The 18,974-nt window shown below is 40.4% G+C and overlaps 1 protein-coding gene across 1 annotated transcript in view; it reads left to right on the top strand.

Annotated features, from left to right (window-relative positions):
* CATSPERB (cation channel sperm associated auxiliary subunit beta) overlaps positions 1-18,974 on the top strand; it is a 134,499-nt gene that overhangs the window by 40,887 nt on the left and 74,638 nt on the right. The window contains 4 exon segments of the mRNA XM_060401528.1: positions 3,276-3,425; positions 12,775-12,870; positions 13,011-13,129; positions 13,673-13,705. Of these exon segments, the coding sequence (XP_060257511.1) occupies positions 3,276-3,425; positions 12,775-12,870; positions 13,011-13,129; positions 13,673-13,705 (398 nt within the window).

Genomic DNA, 18,974 nt, shown 5'->3' with positions numbered 1-18,974 from the left:
AGTGGAGAAAAAGGCTGAATAACTTGGTTTACGTGGAAATCCAAGACAAGGAATTTGCACCATCTATGTAGGCCACCGGTGCCTGCTTGAATAGAGGAGGGTGCCCTGCTTGGGCTCCCTCTTGCGTGGGTCTTAGAAGCCAGGGCAAGTAAATAGACATGGCGAGCCTCCATGCTCCAGATGGGAATTCAGCCAGAAAAATGGAGAACAAGAAAGAACGACATGGGGGAATCAGTCTTTCCAGAAACTGATCCATTTTCTTTATTTTCATGTTTGCTTATATACTTTTTGTTACACATAGAGATAGAATACAGAGTCACGTGGGGTCAGCAGACCTGACCCTTGTCAAAATCAGGTGCTTCACATAAATTTATACAAAGGTCTTAGGGGTTTTACATCATCTTCTGGCCATGAGGCCTGCTGACATTTTATGGCCCTTTCTGATAACGGTCAGTCAACCAGAAAACTTATTTTTTCCAGAGGTGATTTTTTTCTTAAACCAGGCACCACCCTCTGAAGATACCAGATAAAGTTGCATTCCTATAGGGTGAGGGTGCAGGGGGTTATAATCAAGAAAGGAATTTACTTAGCCTAAGATTTAACATGATTAATATCAAAGGTTAATACTTATTTCTCTTATATGCTAGTTATATTCATTAATGTGTATAAGGGCAAGGAATGTGGAGACTTAGCAGCAAATATTGGCCCAACAAATGAAAACCCTTCACCAGTATAATTTCTAACCAACCCACTATACTAATAATTTCTAACTTCTCAAAAGAATCTGTATTTAGAAAGTTTAAAGCATCTCGTGCCTCTCACGGTTGGAAGGCTGTAAACAATCACATGTGGCTGGACGAACCTGCTCAGGCAGGCTAGAGAACCTTCAGAGGAGTTTGTAAGTTGAACACTCTGTCACACCCAGGAATTTTTATTGACTGAAGCTGCAAGTTAACTCCTTCTCCGAGAGAGGTGGTGGGGGACAGCCCCCTGTAAATTCATAGGTATATGTGAGAGCATAAAACAGTAAAGTAGGCAGACTCTGGTTTTGGGGGTAGATGCTCGGGAACAGGGGGTCTCCTGAAGCTCGATCCCACCTTTGCGTATGCCAAGCCTCCTTCCTCATGACTTTTGCCATGGGCGGAGTTCCTCACACTGGCTCCTGGCATCTCCCCCTTTTTTATTTCTTAAAGCAGTCAGATGCAGCTCAGTCACGAGCTTCTGAATGTTCTGCTGAAGAATCCTGACAATACAAGGAAGAATGATTATAAGAAGTAAAATTAGAGCACCAACAGCAGAATTTTTTTCCAGAAATAAAGTTAGAGAAGGTATGGAAAAAGTCATTAGCAGCTCCAGCGGCAGTAAAATCCAATAGAATATAATCAATCTGATTTCAGTGTTGACCATCTGGTGATGTCCATGTGTAGAGTCTTCTCTTGTGTTGTTGGAAGAGGGTGTTTGCTATGACTAGTGCGTTCTCTTGGCAGAACTCTATTAGCCTTCGCCCTGCTTCATTCTGTACTCCAAGGCCAGATTTGCCTGTTACTCCAAGTGTTTCTTGACTTCCTACTTTTGCATTCCAGTCCCCTAGAATGAAAAGGACATCTTTTGGGGGGTGTTAGTTCTAGAAGGTCTTGTAGGTCTTCATAGAATCATTCAGCTTCAGCTTCTTCAGCATTACCTGTCAGAGCATAGACTTGGATTACCATGATATTGAATGGTTTGCCTTGGAAACAAACAGAGATCATTCTGTTGTTTTGAGATTGCATCCAAGTACTACATTTTGGACTTTTTTGTTGAAAGCCATTTTGGTGGCTACTCCATTTCTTCTAAGGGATTCCTGCCCATGGTAGTAGATACAATGGTTATCTGAGTTAAATTCACCCATTCCAGTCCATCGTAGTTCACTGATTCCTAGAATGTCGATGTTCACTCTTGCCATCTCCTGTTTGACGACTTCCAATTTGCCTTGATTCATGGACCTAACATTCCAGGTTCCTATGCAATATTGCTCTTACAGCATTGAACCTTGCTTCTATCACCAGTCCCATCCACAACTGGGTATTGTTTTTGCTTTGGCTCCATTCCTTCATTCTTTCTGGAGTTATTTCTCTACTGATCTCCAGTAGCATATTGGGCACCTACTGACCTGGGGAGTTCACCTTTCAGTGTCCTATCTTTTCATACTTTTCATGGGACTCTCAGGGCAAGAATACTGAAGTGGTTTGCCATTCCCTTCTCTAGTGGACCACATTCTGTCAGACCTCTCCACCATGACCCATCCATCTGGGATGGCCCCACACGGCATGGCTTAGTTTCATTGAGTTAGACAAGGCTGTGGTCCATGTGATCAGATTGGCTAGTTGTCTGTGATTGTGGTTTCAGTCTGTGTGCCCTCTGAAGCTCTCTGTCAGCGCCTACCATCTTACTTGGGTTTCTCTTACTTTGGACATGGGTGATCTCTTCACGGCTGCTCCAGCAAAGTGCAACCACTGCTCCTTACCTTGCACATTGAATATCTCCTCTCGACCACCACCCCTGACCTTGTACATGGGGTGGCTTCCTTCAGCCACCACCCCTGACCTTGGACATGGGGTAGTTCCTCTCAGCTGCTCCTGTGTTGGTGCAGCCACTGCTCCTGTGCACAATGGAATATTACTCAGCCATAAAAAAAAGAAATAATGCCCTTTGCAGGAACATGGATGCAGAAACATGCATGTAGAAATTATCACACTAAGTGAAGTAAGTCAGAAAGATAAAGATAAATACCATATGATATCACTTATATGTGGAATCTAAAGTATGACAGAAATGAACCTATCTATGAAACAGAAACAGAATCATGGACATAGAGAATAGACTGGTGGTTGCCAAGGCGGGGGTGGGTAGAAGGATGGATTGGGAGTTTGGGATTAACAAATGCAAACTTCTGATTCATATAGAATGGGTATCCATATAGACTGGATAAACAACAAGGTCCTATTGTATAGTATAGGGAACTACACTCAGTACCTTGTGATAAACCATAATGGAAAAGAATATGTAAAAGAGAATATGTATATGCACATATATATATATATATATATATATGTTGGTATGTATGTATAGCAGAATCATTTTGTAGTACAACAGTAATTAACACAACATTGTAAATCAGCTATACTTCAATTTAAATGTTTTTTTAACTTTTTAAAAAGACAGAAAAAAAGAAAGCAGTAATGTTCTATTTTCAAGAGTGCTGCTGTAATTTAAACACCAAAACTTGATTTCCACAGAACCTATCCTTCACTGGAAACTTGGCACTGTGATGAACAAAAGAACAATCCAGCAATTATATCCACATGTGGTAGATCTCAAAACGACAAAGTGTCCCTGTGCCAATGATGTGGCATTACTTGGCTTCGTTATGAACACAACACTTAATGGTAAGTTTGTGACTTTAATCAGAATTGGGGATGGCATTTTGTATTATATGACAGTTATGTTTAGTTGGCAGTACAAGTTAAACATGCAGGCATAATGGAGTGAAAATGTTTCCTAAAAATACCTAAGAACTTTGTCATTTTCCCTTGTCTGCTTGCTAGTGTGATAAACTTTTTTCTCTGTGACATTTTGCCATGTTACTACTAACTTTAATGTCTCTCCAAATTTCCTTGATACTCTGGTGATTTATGTTCAGAAATACCTACTGCTTCTGTACAGCAGAGGATAAAAAGGTTTATCAGAAAGTGAAGTCACTCAGTCGTGTCTGTCTCTTTGTGACACCATGGACTGTAGACTATGAGGATCCTCCATCCATGGAATTTTCCAGGCAAGAGTACTGGAGTGGGTTGCCATTTCCTTCTCCAGGATATCTTCCCAACCCAGGGATCGAACCCAAGTCTCCCTCATTGCAGGCAGTTGCTGAAAGGTAGTTGCTGAACCACAAAAATATGCCGGGATTCTTGGCCTCTGGAGAAGAATTCAATCTGGGGCCAGAGATGAATGAGGCTTGATCGCTCAGAGTTTTTGTGTAATAAAAGTTTTATTAAAGTATAAAGGAAATACAGAAAGCTTCTGACATAGGCATCAGAAGAGGGCAGAAAGAGTACCCCCTTGCTAGTGTTAGCAGTGGAGTTATATACTCTCCAATGAATCAAAAGAATGTCTGAAGGTTGTAAAGACCTCACCAGACCTACTCCCATAATTTACATTTTAAGATAACAGGATTAGCCAGAAGGTTTAATCTAGAGACTGTCCTCAGACAGGATACATTATTGTTATATAATCCTAAGGAATGTGAGGGGGAAAAAAAGTTTATCCTTTCTTCTTCCTTGAGAGTTCCAGACCCCTCTCTCCTTGGGGACCCCTAGACTTCAACCTGCCTAGGAAATGACTCAATGCTTTACCGTCTGAGCCACCAGGGAAGCCCCATTTGATACTCTGTCCTCCATTAATATGTTCTTTCTTCCCAGAGATAATTCATTGCAGTTCTAATCCATCTTCTATTCCTGCCACACATAAATATGTAAAGTTGTTCTGAGGTATCACATTATTTTGTTATGTGTTTTTCTATTATTATTATAATTAATAGCATCCTACACTTTTCAATTACTAATCGTCTTATTCTAGATTGTTTTTCATAGGACATTGATGACTTCAGTGACCCCAAATCTGATATTTCTAAAGGAAAATAAATAAATAAAAGAACTAAAAGATAGGAAACAAATTTTATTACCCATAGATTATATGTGTATCTATATAAAAATCCAAAAGAATCAACAGACAAACTATCAGAACAAGTATGGGAATGCTAGGGAATTGACAAACATATCAGTATATAAAAACCACTCCACTAAAGACTGATTAAAAGATTATAAATTTAAAAACCCTATTCAGAAAGTAATAGGGACCTATAAATAAACCAAAAAAGACTTGCAAGGCTTGTGTAGAAATTATAAAATTTTAATGAAGGCTATAAAAAGAGACTAAAAATGATTTTATGTAAAAATGTTAGTTCTCTCAAAATTTATCAATCAATTCAATACAAATCCAAGAAAAATTACAGCTGTACTTTTGTGTATATGGAAATTGATAAGCCAATACCAAAATTCATGTGGGAGACTAAAGCAACATGACTAACAAACATGATTTTAAAGAATAAAACAGCATAATAGGTTGCCCTACCATGATAAAGTAATAGATTCAAGTAATATACACTGGTATAGGGATATATAGATAGCCTTGCCCCAAATTTCTTTGAATTCCAATGACTTGCAGTCTTTTAATTATCCTAGCTCCAGCCTGCTTGTGCAGAATTAGTTCAGTGAGAAACTGTGTCTCATTTTCCTCTCTCTCAACCAGATGGAAACTCAGCTCCTTTTCTAGCTTTGTTCCATGGATGCAAGGCCAGGGCCCCCTCCTCTTTTCTCTGTCCAAACCTGCCATACTTTTGTGAGACACAGGAGAGGAGCCAGTCTCTGCATCCTGCCACACCCCCAAGAATCATAGGAGAGAAGGCAAGTCTCAGTTCCTCAAGGTCTCACTCACTCGATCACTTCAACATCTCAAGAAAAGAAACTTTTGGAAACCTGTTTTTAGATGAACCCACTTTTTCCCTCATCTGGCCACTGGTATGCTGAAGCAGAAAATAAATTCCCACAGTATCAGGCTGCCACTGACCATTCCTTTGTGAGGCTTTGGTTCATCTGCCCTCCCCACACCAATGAAGCTTCATCCCAAATGGAGTCAATGGTGAGAACAGGAATCCAGGAGCCTCATATGGTCCATATGTTCCAGTCTGGAATTATTACCCATCTTCCTCCTCTATGACACTCCTAATACATCCATCATGCCTCTCACCCCAATTTTATGTCACTACAGAAACCCAAGCCTCCAGGTCACTTTCGGTTACTTTATACCACATACTATTCTGAATTTCCTTTAATTTCACCCAAACAACATTCAGAAAACTAATACTGTGGTATCTGGTCCCATCACTTCATGGCGAATAGATGGGGAAACAAAGAAACAGTGACAGACTTTATTCTGGGGGGCTCCATATCACTGCAGATGGTGACTGCAGCCGTGAAATTAAAAAGACGTTATGATCAACAAAGACAGCATATTAAAGAGCAGAGACATTACTTTGCCAACAAAGGTCTGTCTAGTGAAAGTTATGGTTTTTCTAGTAGTCATGTATGGATGTAAGAGTTGGACTATAAAGATAGCTGAGCGCTGAAGAATTGATGCTTTTGAACTGTGGTGTTGGAGAAGACTCTTGAGAGTCCCTTGAATTGCAAGGAGATCCACCAGTCAATCCTAAAGGAAATCAGTCCTGAATATTCATTGGAAGGACTGATGCTAAAGCTGAAGCTTCAATACTTTGGCCACCTGATGCAAAGAACTGACTCATTAGAAAAGTCCCTGATGCTGGGAAAGATTGAAGGCAGGAGGAGAAGGGGACATCAGAGGATGAGATAGTTGGATGGCATCACTGACTCAATGAACATGAGTTTGAGTAAACTCCAGAAGCTGGCAATGGACAGGGAGACCTGGTATGCTGCAGTCCATGGGATTGCAAAGAGTTGGACACAACTGAGCAACTGAACTGAACTGAAACGTAGGTCCATCTCCATTCTCCCAAATCCATTCATTGGAATATGTGGTCTGTTATCAGTAAATTCCCCCATACTACTAATCTTTTCTCTGAATGGTCCCCTCAATTGCTGTAAAGAGTAATCTGGCCAATCCCAGTTATCATTTTTTTCTCTGCAGCCGTCTCACATGTTTGAGTCTCAAGGCGTCATTGTCCTCATTCCTTAAGGGCTACTTCTTAATAATTAACTCCTGTCTTCTCCTTGAAAATGTTCAGTCCCTTTGTAGTCAGACTTTACTCCCTCTAACTCTCCTTGGCTGCTAGTGTATGACAACCTTCCCATCACTCACTTTCATTGATGAGTTTAGTATCTGGACCCCTACCTTATTTTTGTTACTATTTTTGGTGATTTCACCACCCATATGGACCAATGCTTTCAAGGCCTGTTCTTCCCCAGTGATCTTTCCCCCGTCTTACTTCTGTGGTCATTTTCTTGACCTTGTTGTCTCTGATATTGTTACTGCCTCCAAAATCTCCACTACAATCATCTCATGCTCTGCGCACTACCTTCTATACTTTCATCTTACCCTTGTATTCACAGTCTGACATTTGGATTTCTTGGAGACATCAATACGTTTTCTCCGCCACTTTTTTTTCACTACACAACATACTTACTTTTTCACCATAATTTTGTCTCTCTTTATAAATACTTCTGTAACTTCTTTGCCCTTCTCTTTCTTTCTTGCCTGCATAATCCGACCTGTCATTAAAACCATCTCTACTCCATTGGCAGAGCAGAATATTACCAGACAAAAGTTGCACACCAGTCTCTTTAAAATTTCACCAGCTGGTCTCAGCATAAATTCATGATTTCAAGTCTCAAAGTGGGTACTCAGAATGACCCAGAAATCCCACCTCTCTTCCTTGGGATGTTTATTTTCCCATTCTGCAGAGTGACCTGGTCACACCTCTTCCCACTCCTCAAGTGCTGTGCCTCACCTCCTTTCCCTTTCTGCTCTCAGCTGTGCTTTTAATACTTGATGTACACTCATTATCAGAGAAATGCAAATCAAAACCACAATGAGGTACCATTTCACACCTGTCAGAATGGCTACGATCCAAAAGTCTGCAAGCAATAAATGCTGGAGAGGGTGTGGAGAAAAGGGAGCCCTCTTACACTGTTGGTGGGAATGCAAACTAGTACAGTCACTATGGAGAACAGTGTGGAGATTCCTTAAAAACTGGAAATAGAACTGCCTTATGACCCAGCAATCCCACTTCTGGGCATACACACTGAGGAAACCAGAACTGAAAGAGACATGTGTACCCCAATGTTCATCACAGCACTGTTTATAATAGCCAGGATATGGAAGCAACCTAGATGTCCATCAGCAGATGAATGGATAAGAAAGCTGTGGTACATATACACAATGGAGTATCACTCAGCCATTAAAAGGAATACATTTGAATCAGTTCTAATGAGGTGGATGAAACTGGAGCCTATTATACAGAGTGAAGTAAGCCAGAAAGAAAAACACCAATACAGTATACTAATGCATATACATGGAATTTAGAAAGATGGTAATGATAACCCTGTATGCCAGACAACAAAAGAGACACAGATGTATAGAACAGTCTTTTGGACTCTGTGGGAGAGGGAGAGGGTGGGATGATTTGGGAGAATGGCATTGAAACATGTATAATATCAGATATGAAATGAATAACCAGTCCAGGTTCAATGCATGATACTGGATGCTTGGGACTGGTGCACTGAGATGACCTAGAGGGATGGTACAGGGAGGGAGGAGGGAGGGGGGTTCAGGATAGGGAACACGTGTATACCTGTGGTGGATTCATGTTGATGTGTGGCAAAACCAATATAATATTGTAAAGTAATTAACCTCCAATTAAAATAAATAAATTTATTTTTTAAAAATACTTGATGTAGAAGATCAAGACTGATCACAAGGCATTCCATCATCGCTTCTTCACTCACCTGTCACCTTACCTGCCTTAGTACTTGCATGCTTTGCCTTCTTGCCTGTTGCATTGTGAGAAATCTCTCTGCTGTGCCTAAGGCTGCCCATCACCCCTTGTGTCCTGCATCCTATTCTCTCCAATCACCTGGAGAACCTTACTCCTGCATCTGTCCTGCAGTTCTCACCTTTCTCTCATATATCATCACTCTGTCCCTCCTCAGTGGATTAGATGCATTAGTATACAAACATACCCTAATATCCTCCATCTTAGCCAAAATCTTCATTTATCTCACTTTACCACCATCCCTCATTCCTCTGTTCCCCCTTCAAACAAAATGATTGGGAGAATTTATTGTAGATGGTATTACATTCTCCACCTTCCTATTTTATCTTCAGTTCAGTTCAGTCGCTCAGTCGTGCCCGACTCTTTGCAACCCCATGAATCACAGCATGCCAGGCCTCCCAGTCCATCACCAACTCCCGGAGTTCACTCAAACTCATGTCCATCGAGTCAGTGATGCCATCCAGCCATCTCATCCTCTGTCGTCCCCTTCTCCTCCTGCCCCCAATCCCTCCCAGTGTCAGGGTCTTTTCCAATGAGTCAACTCTTCACATGAGGTGGCCAAAGTATTGGAGTTTCAGCTTCAGCATCAGTCCTTCCAATGAATGTTCAGGACTGATTTCCTTTAGGATGGACTGGTTGGATCTCCTTGCAGTCTAAGGGACTCTCAAGAGTCTTCTCCAACACCACAGTTCAAAAGCATCAATTCTTCGGTGCTCAGCTTACTTCACAGTCCAACTCTCACATCCATACATGACCACTGGAAAACCATAGTCTTGACTAGACGGATCTTTGTTGGCCAAGTAATATCTCTGCTTTTCAATATGCTATCTAGGTTAGTCATAACTTTCCTTCCAAGGAGTAAGCGTCTTTTAATTTCATGGCTGCAATCACCATCTGCAGTGATTTTTGAGACCCCCAAAAATACAGTCTGACACTGTTTCCACTGTTTCCCCATCTATTTCCCATGAAGTGATGGGACCAGATGCCATGATCTTCGTTTTCTGAATGCTGAGCTTTGAGCCAACTTTTTCACTCTCCTCTTTCACTTTCATCAAGAGGCTTTTTAGTTCCTCTTCAGTTTCTTCCATAATGGTGGTGTTATCTGCATATCTCAGGTTTTATCTTCATTACCCTGCAAATCAGATTGTCCCTACCATTGTTCTGAAACAATTCATTCTAAGGTCACCCATGATCTCCATGTTGTCAATTCCAACAGTCAATTCGTTATCCTCATTCTACTCTCCCTCCCAGCAGAATTTGACACAGTTAACTAATTTACTTCTCAACAGAACACTTTATTCTTTTGGCTTCCTTACACCACCTATAGTTACATTTATCTTACTTCATTGGTCAATCCTTAGTTTTCTAAACCGGCTCATTTGTTGTGACCCCTAACATGTCAATGAAATAAGGCTTTGTCCTCAACTCTACCAGATCCTCTCTGAGAAATGTAATCTAGTCCTTTGGTAATAATGCCACCTTCAGGCTGATGATCCCTGAATTTGTATTTCTGGTGCTGACCACTTCCTTGAGACCAAACTCCCACACTTAATTGTCTGTTTTATACTTCCTATTGGTATCTAATGAGCATCTCTGATATAACAAAGCTAAGCCAAAATTCTTGATTCATCTCCCTTTAAAATCTGTTCCTCTCTAGTACTTTTCATCCTAATGTATATCCAATTACTCAAATATAAAATTTAGCACTGACTTTTGACTATTCTTACTCTGATGACATTCCAGGATGAGGCCACATCCAGTGTCTATCCTCAGCATGACCACTTCTCTCCTCTGGTAAAATCTTACGCCAAGATAACAATGGTTTTCCATGAGACTAATTCACAGCCTCTCAAGCGGTCTCCCTGTTTCTAACCCTAGTACAACCCACGATCCAAACAGTCACCACAATGATCTCAAGTGTAAAACAAATCACACTACTTTCTGGCTTCAAACATTCCAGTGGCTTCCCTTTGCCCATTAGAATAAAATCCAAAATCATTGCAATGGTCTACATCAGCTTCTGTAACCCTGAGATACAATTATGGCCAGTTTGTCACAGAGAATAGCCTGTAACTTAATTTCAGTATAAAATATCAACCAGAATAAGCTTTTATTTTACTACTTACCTCTCTATTAAATATTTCTAGACTTTGCCAGAGTCTGGTCATGTGATATGCTTAGCTTTTGCCTTAGAAAAGCAAAGCTTGCCTTTAGCTTTCCTCTTTCTGGAAAAAGTGGATGATGATAGCATTTTCTTCCATATCTTTCCCTACACAGAAAATATCTAGGAGTTAAAACACACACGTCAGAATCTGAGTGACGCTGCATTCATCTTTTAGAAACAAAGCATATGCATTAGATTATCAACTCTCTTCAGGCTCCTTCTACCACCTGCATAGTTATATGCGTGTTGACTAGATTTCATATTAATGTTCCACATTTAAAGCACAAAAGATGCTTAACATTCCTTCTATGGCCAAGGAAAGGTAAGATCAAGGAACAAAGTGGTTTCAGTATTTGCAACATGTTCAGTCTCTTTTTAATAAGTTCTCAAAGTTTGAATGAAGTAAAGTGTTAGTTGCTCAGTCATGTCTGACTCTTTGCGACCCTGTGCCCTGCAGCCCACCATGCTCCTTTGTCCATGGAATTCTCCAGGCAAGAATACTAGTGAAAGTGAAAGTCACTCAATCGTGTCTGACTCTTTGCGATCCCATGGGCTGTACAGTAGATGGAATTCTCCAGGCCAGAATACTGGAGTGGGTAGCCTTTCCCTTTTCTCTAAGGGAAAGAATACTAGAGTAGGTAGCCATTCCCTTCTCCAGGGGATCTTCCCAACCCAGTGACTGAACCAGGGTTTCCTGCATTACAGGCAGATTCTTTACCATCTGAGCCACAAATAGATTCCCTTATTAACAATTTATTCTATTTTAAAAATCACAATAAAGCAAATCACTTTCAAAAAATAAAGTAAATCAAACACAACTTCTTCCCTCTTGGGTTTTGCATTTTAATGTTTTTTTTCTGGAATTTTTGTATTGTTCACTATAATTGTATTCTTGAAATAGGGACATATTTTTGCTTGGAAGGATATTATCAGGAAGGAAAATTTCTTTCTGTATCCTCATATATTATGACTGGGGGCCTCCCAACTAACGAAGACATTAGCAGGAGAAAAGGCATGTACTTTTTATTAATATTTATAATCATGGGAGTTCCCAGAAGAGAAATGAAACTCAGAGAACTAGTTAAACTTGGAGGCTTATATACCATCTTAACAAGGAGTCTAGACCTCAAGGGACAAGAAATTGTGACATGATGAGGAAATTTGTGGGTGGACTCATGGAAGATAAGACTTATTTTATAGAAGTCTGTTTATTCAGACTCATTTTGGAATCATCTCCCTGTCTCTGGTGAGAAGATTGCTCTCTTCTCTTCCTGGTTTTAGGGACTTCCCTCATAGCTCAGTTGGTAAAGAATCTGCCTGCAATGCAGGAGATCCCGGTTTGATCCCTGGGTTGGGAAGATCCATTGGAGAAGGGATAGGCTACCCACTCCAGTATTCTTGGGCTTGCTTCCCTTTCGGCTCAGCTGGTAAAGAATCCACCTGCAGTGTGGGAGACCTGGGTTCAATGCCTGTGTTGGGAAGATCCCCTGGAGAAGAATACTACCCACTCCAGTATTCTGGCTTGGAGAATTCATTCCATGGTGTCAAGAGTCAGAAACAACTGAGCGACTTTCACTTTCACTTCCTGATACAGGTGAAGTGGTTAGAAAATGCCCTACTTTTTAGCAGGAAAAGGGAGGCAGAGAACTCTTCCTGCATTTCTTGATTCTCAGCTGCCTCCAGCTCAAAACTCTGATGCCAAAGTGGCATATTTTAGGGATGACATATTCTGATCTCCTTCAATATAAAACAAAATCCTTAATAATTTGATGGCTGGCTAAACTCCTGTGGTACAACTCAAGTTACTTTATCTTTCCAATGCTTGGGGAAGTGACACTCAAACTTCACTTTGTGGGGTTGGGGCAAGGGTAGAGCATAGCCTGGAAGGTGGGGCAGGTGCCGGCTCTCCGTCCTAAAACCTTAGCACCTTAGGAGTCAGTTACTCGCTTTGCAGTTATCTTGCCTTAATATCCCTTTTCTCTCATGATAGGTGTTTACATAGGCCTCAGCTTTTCTGGATTTTGGGATTATGATGATACCCAATGGTATAACCTGACAAATATGGTCTATTCCCAAGTTGGAGAAGGTAATTCCTCTAACAGCAACTTCATCTTTGACATTTTCCTTTGCATCAATATTTGATGAATATTTATGAAATGTCTTTGCTTTGCTGAAAACATCACTTTTCCCTTATCTTTTAACCCATTATATGATTTCTTCCTTTAGAACACAAACAGCTCTCAGTGGTGGATATGGTTTTAACAAATCATTTTTTAGTTATCCTCACCTCTTTGGGTCTTTTCATAAGTAGAGATCTTCGTTATCCATCATCCTCTGTCTTAATGGTAAGTGAATTGCCTCATGCGAAGAGTTGACTCATTGGAAAAGACTCTGATGCTGGGAGGGGTTGGGGGCAGGAGGAAAAGGGGACAACCGAGGATGAGATGGCTAGATGGCTTCACGGACTCAATGGACGTGAGTTTGAGTGAACTCCGGGAGTTGGTGATGGACAGGGAGGCTTGGCGTGCTGCAATTCATGGGGTCACAAAGAGTCTGACACAACTGAGAGACTGAACTGAACTGAATTGCTCTGTAACTAGAAGTTAACCTTAAATATCTTATGTGATATAAAGTAGAAATATTGGATACTTGAGTTACATGTGATATATCTTAAAATTGAAATGTAAAAGCATAATATCATGACTTTTTCCTTTGCCTTATAGTGTTGAATATATCATTTAGAAATGGCTAGTTTTGTTGCTATACAAATTTATGGGAAGTTTCAAATACATACATGTAGAAAACACATGTGTAATTTACACTGCTATGTTTTATCATGCCTTCTGATTGCAAGCAAAAATTTAAATTCCTTCTTTTCTTTCTTCTAGCTTTCAAGGGTAGACTTCTGTGGTTTCGAAAGGGTAAGATGCTTTCAATTTCCAAGGGTTTGTTAGAAGATATTCATTTCCTTGGTGACCTAAGAGATGAGGTGCAAGACAAGAATTCATGATATAGATGATACCTGACACTACAATATTATTTACAGTTTGAACTTAAAGATGTGTTTCCACTAACCATTAAACAATGATCTCTTGTTCTGTTTCAAAGGAGGAAATGCCACTCTTTGTTTTATAGGCAGCCCTTACCCCTTCTTTATATGTTCTGTCCAGGATTGCTGTGGCTGTTCAGTGTGTTCTGCACAAGAGCACCCAGTTGAAAAGATGGGCAGTCCAGTGGTTCGGCAGTGCCATGGTTAAGACTTCACCTTTCAATTCAGTGGACATGGGTTCAACCCACGGTTGGGGAGCTAAGATCCGACATGCCTCAGGGCCAAAAAAACAAAACATAGAACAGAAGCAATATTGTGACAGATTTAATAAAGACTTTTTTTAAAATGGTCCACATCAAAAAAAACTTTAAAAAAAAAACAAAAAAGTAAAGAAAAGATAGAGATTAAATCCGGCTTAACACTTGACTCCTCAGTCTGCCTGCTCCTGACCCTCACATGAGTCTGTGTCTACAGAGACAAAGGGGCACTCTTTCTAATATGATACAAGCAACCATATAAGCTCTGATTCTGGCTTTTGGGGGTGTGATTTTGTTCCATCCATTATCTCCCCTCTGTTATGAGGTCAGGTTTTGAAATTCAACTAAGTCATTGCCTCATTGCCATCAACATATGAGCACAACAAAATTATGAGTATTTATAGCCTTCTGCCATGTCCCCTCCCATATAGGCCTGTGGGCACAGATGCACATGGGCACACACATGCACACTCACTCACACTGACTAAAGCAAAGAGGCACTTACTTCTCAGGAAGTAAAAGGAACTGACTTCTTGCTTCACTGATTCCAAGAAACGTCAAGCTGAGAACTGGGAAGGTCCAGCAGGCAAAACTGACTTCCATTACAAAGAGCAAGGAGGAGAACTGTCAAGGACAGAATTCCAAACTGAAAAACTCTATCACTCAAGAGTGAGGGTGAAGAAAAGAAATTTTCACAGATAAGCCATCAGGAGAGTTTATCATCCAGAGATTCCCGTGAAGAAGTGGGATGCCAGAAATAATGATGGAACTAGAAATGTGAACTCTAAGGGAGGCAGGAAACTTATTTATGCTTTTCACCAAACCTGAGCCCACCCTTCTGTGTTTTTATAGCTGCATATATTCCATCCTGTGAACTTAACCAGAGTTTACTTAACCAGTCTCCTATGAGTAGATACTTGAGTAGTTTTTCTAATCTTTTGCTTTTATATTACAAACAATGCTTCCATTAATAATTTGTATCCAGCAAGTTTGTACATATCTGGCTATATCAGTACAATACATTCTTGGAACTTGGATGGACACATCAGGGAGTAAATGCTTGTACAATATTAAAAGACAATCACAAGTTGCCCTTCATAGACATTTTTACTATTTACAAGGATACTAAAATAAATCCTCTTAAGCTTAAATATTTCAGCAAAAACTCAGGGACTTCTGGTGATGATGAGAGAGAGAAGAATTACAAGCATTCCAAAGATAGTGAGGTCATGTGGCAGGGCAAAATGCAGGGGAAAGTGAATTATTCTCAAAGGTATAGGGATTTACCTTTAGGAAAGGCTTCTTCTATAATGATGAAGAAAGGACATTAAGAATGGGATGTGTGTGGCTATCCAGCCAGGAATTTGAAGGAGTTAATACTTGGTGATTTATTAATATCAATAACCTCAGATATGTAGATGACACCACCCTTATGGCAGAAAGTGAAAAGAAACTAAAAAGCCTCTTGATGAAAGTGAAAGAGGAGAGTGAAAAAGTTGGCTTAAAGCTCAACATTCAGAAAAAGAAGATCATGGCATCTGGTCCCATCACTTCATGGGAAATAGATGGAGAAACAGTGGAAACAGTGTCAGACTGTATTTTGGGGGGCTCCAAAATCACTGCAGATGGTGACTGCAGCCCTGAAATTAAAAGATGCTTACTCCTTGGAAGGAAAGTTATGACCAACTTAGACAGCATATTAAAAAGCAAAGACATTACTTTGCCAACAAAGGTCCATCTATTCAAGGCTATGGTTTTTCCTGTGGTCATGTATGGATGTGAGAGTTGGACTGTGAAGAAAGCTGAGTGCCAAGGAATTGATGCTTTTGAACTGTGGTGTTGGAGAAGACTCTTGAGAGTCCCTTGGACTGCAAGGAGATCCAACCAGTCCATTCTAAAGGAGATCAGTCCTGGGTGTTCTTTGGAAAGCCTGATGTTAAAGCTAAAACTCCAGTACGTTGGCCACCTCATGAGAAGAGTTGACTCATTGGAAAAGACTGATGCTGGGAGGGATTGGGGGCAGGAGGAGAAGGGGATGACAGAGGATGAGATGGCTGGATGGCATCACCGACTCAATGGACATGAGTTTGAGTGAACTCCTGGAGTTGGTGATGGACTGGGAGGCCTGGCGTGCTGCGATTCATGGGATCGCAAAGAGTCGGACACAACTGAGCAACTGAACTGAACTGAACTTATTCATCCATTCAACAGAAGTTTGTTGAGCCAGGCTTGTTTAGACAAAGACATACAAGATAAAGTCCAGACTCTCCTGTAGCTTTCCATTCTCCTGAAGCAGCTAGGCCATGAAAAAGTACACAAACATAAGCAGACTGTGAAGAGTAAAAAGGGCTTATTCAAATTAAAGCAGGAAAAAGAAACAGAGAGTGAAGAGAAGATAACATTGTATTTTAAGCCAGGTGATTATAGCAGACCTCTCCAAGGGGGTGAAATTGAAGCAGAAATTCAAATGATTTGAAGAAATGATTTTGCCAAAATATGTCCAGACAGTGGTGCAAAGGCCCTCAATTGGGAACTTGACATGAGGCAAAATCTCTCTGCCAAAATCTGGTTAGTGGAAATAGCAGGCATCTGGAGTCACTTCTTTAAGGATAAAATCCAAGCTCTTGAGAGACATAGAAAGTCCTTCATGGTCAGAGCCTCTTGTGCCTTCCTCAGCCTTGTGGTGCCTGCTCCTCACCCCAAGAAGCCCTTTCCAGGCACAGCAAATACACCTTGAAATGAGCCATCATTTCTTACACTTTGAATCAGTTGGACAAGATGTTTCATCTCCTTAGGGTGCATTCCCTCCCCCTCCCTTTCATTTCACTTAGAGCAAGGATCCCCAACCTTTTTGGCACCAGGGACCAGTTTCATGGAAGACAATTTTTCCACAGACTGGAGTGAGGGAGGATGGTTGTGGAAGGATTCAAGCATATTACATTTATTGTGCAATTTATTTCTACTATTATTACATCAACTCCACCACACATCATTAAGCATTAGATCCTGGAGGTTAGGGACCCATGACTCAGAGAGTTCCTACCGCTTCTTCAATCCCCTCTGTGACTACCAAGGGTGCCTTTCCTGTGCAGTCTCAATGCTGTCACCACTAATGGCTGTTGTTTGTCACCCTATTTTGTCTGTTGAGCCCTCTGACTTGTTTCACCAGATTTTAGGTTCCATGTCAAGAACTACCTTATTTACTGGTGTATGCTAATAAGTTACCACCTTGCCTTGCACATAGGTCATCTCAAATAAATATGTGCAGAATCCATGAGTGAATAAATGAAGACAGACAAGAATCCAGTCTTGTAGGAAGTTAGTAGCCATGCACCATGGAACTTTGAACAGTCATATACCTCTCTGGCCTCAATTTCTTCATTTTAAAATGTTCATAACATTATCTACCTCTTACAGTTGAAGTGATTAAATAACATTATATAAAAATTTGGCCTGGTTCATGAATCAAAGTAGAAACTTAAACAAACAAACAAGAAACTATATTTTCTCTCCAAACAGATAGTCAGAACCTTTTGAAAGCGAATGACAGAAACCAACTAAATCTGATTTTAGCAAAGGAGATGCAGTTGTTGGCTCATGTGAGCAGGGAATTCAAGGAATGAAGAATCTGGCTTTCAGACATGACTGGATTTTGTGCCTAACAAGTGTCCATCAAACTCTGTCTTCTCAGCATTTGAGTCTACTTTCCTCTACATTAACTTCACTCTCAGTGGATTTGTTCCAATTGTCAGTAAGAACGGCCACCAAGTTTATGTGCAAGCAATTTAGCAATCCCCGCAGGAATAAAGTATATCTTTTCTGGTACTTCCAAGTCTCAGGGCCGACTCATTACCCTGACTTGGATCGTGTGTTCATTCCTGACCCATCTTTGTGCCTCTAAATCAGGCCTGAGGCATGAGCTCATCCTTGGAATAAAGTTAGCCTGTTCAGATTAAATTATCCCCAGGGATATTCACTGAAGTATTATCAGTTTTATTCCAGGTTAGGGAAAAAAAAAAAAGGAATCTCAGGACCCAGTAGAGATTCTTTATTAATTGCCCATATATAGTCATGATAATCACAATATTCTAAACACTAAAGATTTATATGAGAACAGGCTCATTTGATATAATGCCTTAGATTGAAATTCAAATAAATTATTGTCTAGTCCATTTTAAAAGGCTTCTTTGTTTAGAAGTTTTATTAAGATATAATTCACATAGCATATTTACCCACTTTAGTGTACAATTCAGTGGCCTTTAGTATATTCACAGTTGTGCAACCATCACCACAGTCTATTCTAAAATATTTTAAAGGCTTTTATTGTAGAGGTTATGCAGATTTTATTATTGATCTTTAAAAATGTAAGAAGGTTTTCCTTTTGTCTCAATAATTTAAGAGTCAGAGTCTTCCTATGTTAACTGAAAAAATTACATAATCTAAAAGTTAAGAGTTATATTTTATTCTGTGGACAAAACTGAGGATATAAGCCCAGGACATGGCCTCTCAGATAGCTCTGAGAGACTGCTCCCAAGAGGGAAAGGGGAACCAGGATATATAAGGAGTTTTTGTAGCAAAGACCAGGTAGTTGGAACATCAAAAGTTTTCTTTAAAGAAAACCATATATCTCAAGGAATTTAGTGCTTTTCTATAAAAGAGTCTGGGCTCCCTGAAATCATTCCTCTGATGTGCACCTCAGCTCTTTGGGACCAGTACCCTGTGCTTTCTCATCCTGAATCTCCTCAGGGTGCATCTTTGGGGGCTGGCTGCAGTGACTGAGGGCAAGGCAGCAGGCAGACAGCCCATCTGTCTCCATCCTGAGTTCCCTCGGGGCTCACAGTTGTGGTTATAGTGGTTGTAGTGGCTTGATGGCTGCAAATCCTT

The sequence above is a fragment of the Ovis aries genome, chromosome 18 (assembly GCF_016772045.2).
Source record: "Ovis aries strain OAR_USU_Benz2616 breed Rambouillet chromosome 18, ARS-UI_Ramb_v3.0, whole genome shotgun sequence".
Lineage (NCBI taxonomy): Eukaryota > Metazoa > Chordata > Mammalia > Artiodactyla > Bovidae > Ovis > Ovis aries.
The sequence above is the reverse complement of the archived record's forward strand: the minus strand, read 5'-3'. Positions and strand labels throughout refer to the sequence as shown.